The 7,306-nt window shown below is 36.8% G+C and overlaps 1 protein-coding gene across 1 annotated transcript in view; it reads right to left on the bottom strand.

Moving 5' to 3' along the window:
• Positions 1 to 1,694: 1,694 nt before the first annotated feature.
• WDR7 (WD repeat domain 7) overlaps positions 1,695 to 7,306 on the bottom strand; it is a 400,912-nt gene continuing 395,300 nt past the window's right edge. The window contains exon 29 of the mRNA XM_019518172.1: positions 1,695 to 4,671. Coding sequence (XP_019373717.1) covers positions 4,468 to 4,671 — 204 coding nt within the window. The 3' untranslated portion in view covers positions 1,695 to 4,467. The remainder of the gene's footprint in view (positions 4,672 to 7,306) is intronic.

Here is a 7,306-nt window from a genome sequence, read left to right on the forward strand (position 1 = left end):
TAGTTACCATAGCCAATGCCACAAAAGAAGCAGGATAATTAATCTTGCACAGAACATTACACTGAGCTAGACTGCTTCTGGTACCCAAGACAGCTCCAAACACAAACAGGAAGCACACTGGACTTTGCTAGCTTTAGTTACTTCTCAGTTACAGTTCTGCAGAAACATAACCCGAGTCTAGCAGTTTTGGTATAAGAAGCACTGCAAAGAAGTCTATTTTCTACAATACTCATCAAGTGTAAGAACAGAGATTAAATTATGGATGCACCCCTCAAAAGTAGACTGCTGTATAAATGAAACGTTAGTGATCATTTCGCATCCAGAAGAAACCATGCCAAAACATAAACAATTAACATGCTTGAGTACGTGTGTGTAGCAGGCAGTAAGCAGATGTTCTTCAAAATTAAATTGCTTGAGGCAAAAGACAGACTTCTGGTACTTCCTAATTTCTATTACGTTAGGAAGAGCTGGTAAATTGTGAGATCACTATATTTAAAGTAAATTTGCAAAAGCTAAATCTACCTATTCTTTTTATGTTGTAAAGTAAACAGCAAAGAAACAGTACATCTAATTTTTGAAATTCTTCTGGCTTTTCTTTTTGACCTTTGGTATTTGTATGTATCGACGCTCTCTCTAAACCATTGTACAAAAACACCTTGAAGTGTCAAGCTTTAAAAATGACTCTTCTTTTCTCTTTCTCCTGCGCTGCTTGGATTATCTTGGCCTTGTCAAAATACATTCTCTAGTTAGAGGTTGGAAATATTTCCCTCCTGGCTCCTAAGTATTGATTTTTCAACACTCAGCTATGTCTGTCAGCTGAAGAGGTGAAAGGTGAAAGTTCATCCAGCACTGCCTGGCTTTACCTTCCTATTAATGTCATGCCCTTTCCACGTTTGATCAGTTTATGTGATCACCAATAGAGCTGCTATTGAGCATATTTTACCTATAAGAAAAATATTTAAGTCATCAATTATTTTAACACATTCACGTACCTTGAAAATTGAGGACACAAATATGTTGCAATCTTCTTTTTTATGTTTATTTAAAGAGAAAAAAGTCTTGTTATATAATGATTGACTCAATTCAAACTTTCCTATCTTTTTATCTGAACACCAAGGGAAAGATTAAATTAACTGCTTACGACATAAACCTCTGTAAGCAATAATTATCTTTGTTGTTTTTCTTGCTCAAAAGCAATGGTACTCTTTTACTATGGGGTTACCAATTTAATCCCAAACAAAGTATTATATGAAATTTAATACATTTAATAAATGCAGCTCACTTCCCAGGGGACAGCAGTTCAGGTCAGAAAATTTCAATGAACAATTTGGTTCAATTACTTCCCTGCTTAGAAAGGATCTAGCACTGGTTATCAAGGCAGCGGCATGACTTTACATGCACTACAGAGGGCAGTACTGAGGTTCCAAAAGACCAACATTTTCTTTATTTGGTTGAATCATGCTTCTTATGAAAAAAATAAGAGAACCACTTTCTTTCTAACTTCCTTTTGGCTAAGGCTCTGAGTCTCTTGAGGAGCTCTGTCGTCTTGAGTGAACTATAAGCTTCATAAAAAGGTTAAAAAAAAAAAGTTTCTGTACATGATGATAATACAGTTAATATCAAAGGTGTATCAGCAAGTGATGCATTTGTGGGGGAACCATAACAAAGTTAAGATGATTGTATGGGAACAATAGTCTTCAATACCATTCTGTTTTATTCCACACACATATGTACACAGGGACATTTAGTGCATACAGTAGATTTGAAGTGGAATCATCAAGAAGTTTCTTGAGAGGCAGGCATTTTAATCATTTACCATATACAATGACTTCAGTCATTACAACATTTTCATACAGGTGTCTCATCATGTCATCTTTTGCTTGTCAACTGCCAATGAAGCCACATACGTCTCTACATGTACAAGGACAAGCCTAAATACAGTACTAACAAATCAATAAAACACTAAAAGCTTACACTGGAATGAAAATACACATTTTACTGCAGTACTGAGAGATCTAAGCTGTGATGAAGTTTGGGACTAGGTTTTACAAGGTCACCAAAGTGGAGATTTGTGTTTAACTAATATGCAAATATCTGTTAAACAGGTAGAGATTTCTGTCCCGCAAGCACTCCTCTAGTCCCTGGCCAAGTAACACTAATCTGACTGAACTGCAATCTTGGCTGCTTTTATGGACATATTGGAGTGAACTGCAATTTTAACTGTCCTTATAGATACAGCACATTAGACACTAATAAGAGTTGTCTTAATCTTCTGAAAATTTAGCTTATTTTTGATTTTTTGCTACCTTGAACTTTTCAGTATGGAAGCAGACAGGCATTTTTCTTTTCTTTTTTCTGATCCAGTAAAGTTGTAGTTTGCACAACCACTTCTATGTACATATAATGTAAGCTACCCTTTACTGTATTAAAGAAAATCTTTTTTGTGGCATAGTGGAATGTCTCCATTTTTCCTGTGACTGCATCTCAGTTTTGAAAGTAAACACACATATGTGCTTGAAAAAATAGTGTAAGAGAAGTAAATACGAGTGGAATGCCTAGGGAGGAATGCATGATGGGTACCTTTTAATTTTCCTCATATGCTTTTACTTAACAACACAGCACTATAATATCTGACTGTAAGGTGAAAAGTCACTGTGTAACTTGAAAGTCTTTGCTTCCTGTTTTTGAGGCTACATATACATTTATATTGTTATAAATACAATATACATGCATGTTGCATAAACTCACATAAAAAAAATCTAAGTTCTACTACAGTATTTTACCACCACTAGAAACTACATTGTGGCCATAGTTAGAAAGAATAAAATGTACAGTAATTGTGTGACATTCCAAATGGTCTTAATTAATTTTTTTTTTTTTTTTTTTACTGTAGTAAACAACAGATATGCTGATTCTGGACTGTATATCCTACTTTCCTGTACAGTGTACTAAACAGTCTAATTTCTCCAAAACAAAACACGACCCCCATCCCCCAAAAAACAAACCCACAAAGCATTTTAGAAGCCATTAAAAATTAATTTATTTGTCTTTTTCCTGCAAATACTACTTTTACTTTACAAGCTATAATTGAATGAGTGCCTTTTCTCTTCTGCAAGCTTTCCAGACAAAATGGAATGAAAATAAAACCTATACAAACATATACATCCATGTGTTTAAATTAAATTGTATTTTATGGATTTTTTTCCTGTTAGCATAAGCCAGAATATATATTCACACTAGTAAATATTTAAAAAATGTAGATATGTAAAAACAGGAAAAATATGAACAGTTAGAGCTTCCATTACAAAGGAATACATTTATTGGGGAAATGCTAATATATATGTTATTCAAATAATATTGTTCAAAATAATTTCCAAAATTTTCCTAGTCTGGGCTGCTAAATAGTAATGATGTCTGCTTGATGCCATAAGTGCTTGCATTCTTCCCCTGTGTTCCTTCAGTAAAGCTAAACTCGGAATTTGTGACACTACAATAATTTATGCAGTAATACGATGTACTGGAACAAAATCAGGATTATACTTTCCTTGGAAGATCCAGCAGAAATGGAAGCTGCTTTGGGAAGAAGAAAGCTTTTTCTGAAACAAACACCTGCAGTGGCTGCAAAGGGAACTCAGAAAAAGACCTTGGTGTATCAATATTATACTTTTCAAGTTTGTCCTTTCCTCTTTAAGAGATTCTCTTTATTTATGTGTGGACTGATCACACTTTCTTCCAGGCCACAGGAAACAGTAACTTCAATTCAATTAAGAACCTGAACTTTATCTGAAGATGCATGCCTTTTCAAAATGAAAATACATCACTCTGTCATAGAAATGCAGTTCCTCATGAACTTTCTCATGAATCTCAAGCTGGTTAGACCCACATCAAGGAGCCAACTGGTAAACCCTATGACATGTATGCCAGCGACCACTTCAAGCAATCACTCAAAGAAAGTACATGTAAACACAGAACCTTTTTTTGGTAAACAGTAAATCTCTTTAAGAAACTGAGAAGGAAAATAATATTTATAGTTAGGGACGGTGCCTTACTTTAACCCCCAATGATAAAGTGACTAGATTCAGCCCAACCTCAAAAACTGGGATTTTGATTCTTGAATGCGCTGATCTAGTCAAGGAGTGCAATCACAGTGTTATTGATTTTTAAGCTTCTGTTGCACTGAGCAACAGGAGCATCCCCAATAGCCATCTTCTTCCCTCCTATCAATAGCTAGGCAAACCTACACAGCGATAGAATAACTATGTACTGTTGAGCTGGCATGCATGCCTCTGAATCCACAGCTGGCACAAGCTGGTTTAAAGAACCATGCAGAAATGTTGCAGTCCGGCTGATTCCACTGGATGACTTATGTAGGCACTGGTGTGGGTAATCCGGTGTTAAGAGGACAAAGAAAGAGAAAATTATAGGGAATATTAAAGCAAAAAATGTATTTCTAGTAAGAGACTGACTCTAGACCATAAATCGATGTTCTTTGCCATCATGAGCCATGAGAATAACGTTGCGATTAGAAGTCCAGATCAGCCGGGCCAGTTTGAGTGCATTGTGTGAGCCGGGGGAGGCAGGCTGGACAGGGGGCACCTGGTATGTTTTAATGCAGCGGAGCTGGGGTGCCGAATTCAGCATTCCAATACTTCCCAGGAGAGAGGTGTTCATCTGCAGTTACAGAAAACAGAGTCCAGACTAAAGTCAGCAAGTTCCTTTATATATATAAAGCAAGCTAAGGGGGAAACAATGCCTTTTTAGTTTGTCATTTTTTGAAAACTTGTGCCAATTCTGGCCAGTGCCAGCTACACGGCTGCTATCTCACATGACCTTTCACTGAAGTTTCATTTAACTTACTCAAACAGTGTTGTTATTTAAACTAGTGGGAGGCTGAGAATCTAACCCGTATGCTTCAAAAATGTTTCTGATTCTGCTTAATTAACTCTCCACAGCATGCTTCAAAATGAAACTTGTGCTAAATTTAGTAACACTCAGTTTACTGCTTGCTTTTGATGAGGAGTTTATAAAGTCAGTTTAATATAGATGATGTCTAGACTACATAGTATCTTAAGGAATATTTTTATGGGTATATTTAAGAGTTATATCTCCTCCCTTTTTTTCCTTATAAGGCAACACCAAATTGACTTTAAGCAAAATTCTAAACAAAAATAAAGATAGAATCAAGCTTTTGTATGCCAGGCTCTGCATCAGGACCTAGACTCAAAGTTTAACAGCAAAATTAGTGGTAATTTCTATCTTGCAGTTTGCTTTACAGCCTTTAAAAAAAACAGTTTCCTTTCATTCTCTCTACTCCATATTAAAATGACAAGATCTGAATCAAGAAATTAGCTTGAATCTACAACAAATTCTATCCTGTACAGTAAACCTCTACATGAAATTGTGTTTCAAACTGAGTCATCAAAAAATCATAAACACTATATATGCTTCTGCTGGAACATAACTAGTTAAATCACAAAAATTAGAGACCTATTACATCATGGAGTTTAACTGTAGAAAACAACAGGAATGGTCTATGCTCTTAAAGAGATAATAAAGCTTTATATTCCATTATATAAACAAAATATTATGAGATTTAACTTTTAAAGGAGAACTGTTAATCTGTGGGCTTACCATTTCTGTAATTTTGTTTTTAAAAAAAGGGGGCCCCTCCCCTATCTCACACAACTTTACGGTCTCTTAAATGCTTGCATGTTCTTGGAAACCTCTCTATCTAAATGTGTTAGAATCTCAGGAAAAACAGGTAGACAATGGTCCAGCTCTATGCCTAAACCTTGTCGCTTGAAACCTTGGCAAATCTTTGGACATTTAAGATGTGTTATTGCTGATTTCATGTTCTGAATTCTGATCAGTACAAAATATAAACCATTACTTTTTCTGGTCCTTCTCAGCAACAGAATGGTGTCAGAGAGTGTAAATCATGGCATCTCTAGCAGGGAGCATGCAAGCACTACTGACATTTTCACAATTTAAATCATCTTGAGTAATAACCCTTTTAAGATGACTAATGTTACTGATTTTCCTGCATTAATAATAGTGCCGAATAGAACACAGAGGGAAAAAAAATCACTAGTGCACGAGGTCACATTTTAAAACTAAATGTGTAGGTACATTTAACTCTTTATGTAACAGCTAGTTTAACATGGATGGATTTACACTAGAAAATCTAGCAATTTGCACTTTTCAACTCGTGCTTAAACATATGGAGATTATTTATTTGTTAATTTTAAAAGATCAGGTACGAGATTAAAGTCAATAAATTTAATTGCTTCCCCCATCCTCCTGAGCAGTTAAACCAAATATCTGCAACTGACTGTTGAACATTCTTGCAAATTGAATTCCTTGTTTCAGAAATCGGAGTATATTGTGGTGGAAGATAGTTCAGTAATTATTACGGCATATGCAGAATTACTGATTAACATCAGCCAATTGCGGTAGTAGATCAAAAAATATTAAATGCAAGCTGCAAGGCAAACTGAGTCCAATGTTGATGTCCAAATGCTAGAAAAACTCCCATCAACGTGGATAGGTATTTGTCTGTCTGAACTATGTGATCAGGCCCACTCATTTCCAGAGCAATAATTTTTATATTTATGACAACATTGTGTTTTCATTTAGCACTACACAAACTTTACATGTAAAAATGAAGGACATTAGGCATAAATGATGGTTATAGTATACAACAGGGTTTCTCAATCTCCAGGCTACACCCCAGTGGGTCGGCTGCTGGTCTGCAGCAGTTGCCTGCCAGACTGGAAGTGGCCATGGACTGGCGAACTGTGGCCCCCCAGAGCCCAGCAGAGAGGCCGCGGTTCCTTCTTCAGGGCCTGTGGCAGCACAGGGTTTGACCCACTCCCCCGCCCGGGAGTTGGGGGTATCCTTATCCGTCTTCCAGCTGGAAATTCCGGCCATGGTCAGCTGCGACTGCTGGGCCGCAGCATAAAAAATTTGGGACCCCCCGGTATACAACTATCCCCCCACCTAGCTCTCTCTCACTTAAGAATCTGTGCTTCAACTGGCCTCTGCACCCAGAGGAAGCAGTACCTTCCCATTTTAAATTTTAAAAGATTCTCGCTTGTTCAGATAACGCTCTGGTAACAGGAACTACATAAGCACCCAAGCTAAATATACAGATAGCAGTCCAAACTGCTTATTCATGCACATTTATACACTTATAGGAGAAGCCTGCATTCTACTGAGGTCCGAGAGCCTCATGAACTGGGATCTAGTTACCTTTGTGGATGTGCTTGTGTGTGTGTGTACATGTTTGCACATGCGTGGAAGGAGA

Source organism: Gavialis gangeticus, unplaced genomic scaffold (assembly GCF_001723915.1).
Source record: "Gavialis gangeticus isolate Ggan-Ray unplaced genomic scaffold, GavGan_comp1, whole genome shotgun sequence".
NCBI lineage: Eukaryota > Metazoa > Chordata > Crocodylia > Gavialidae > Gavialis > Gavialis gangeticus.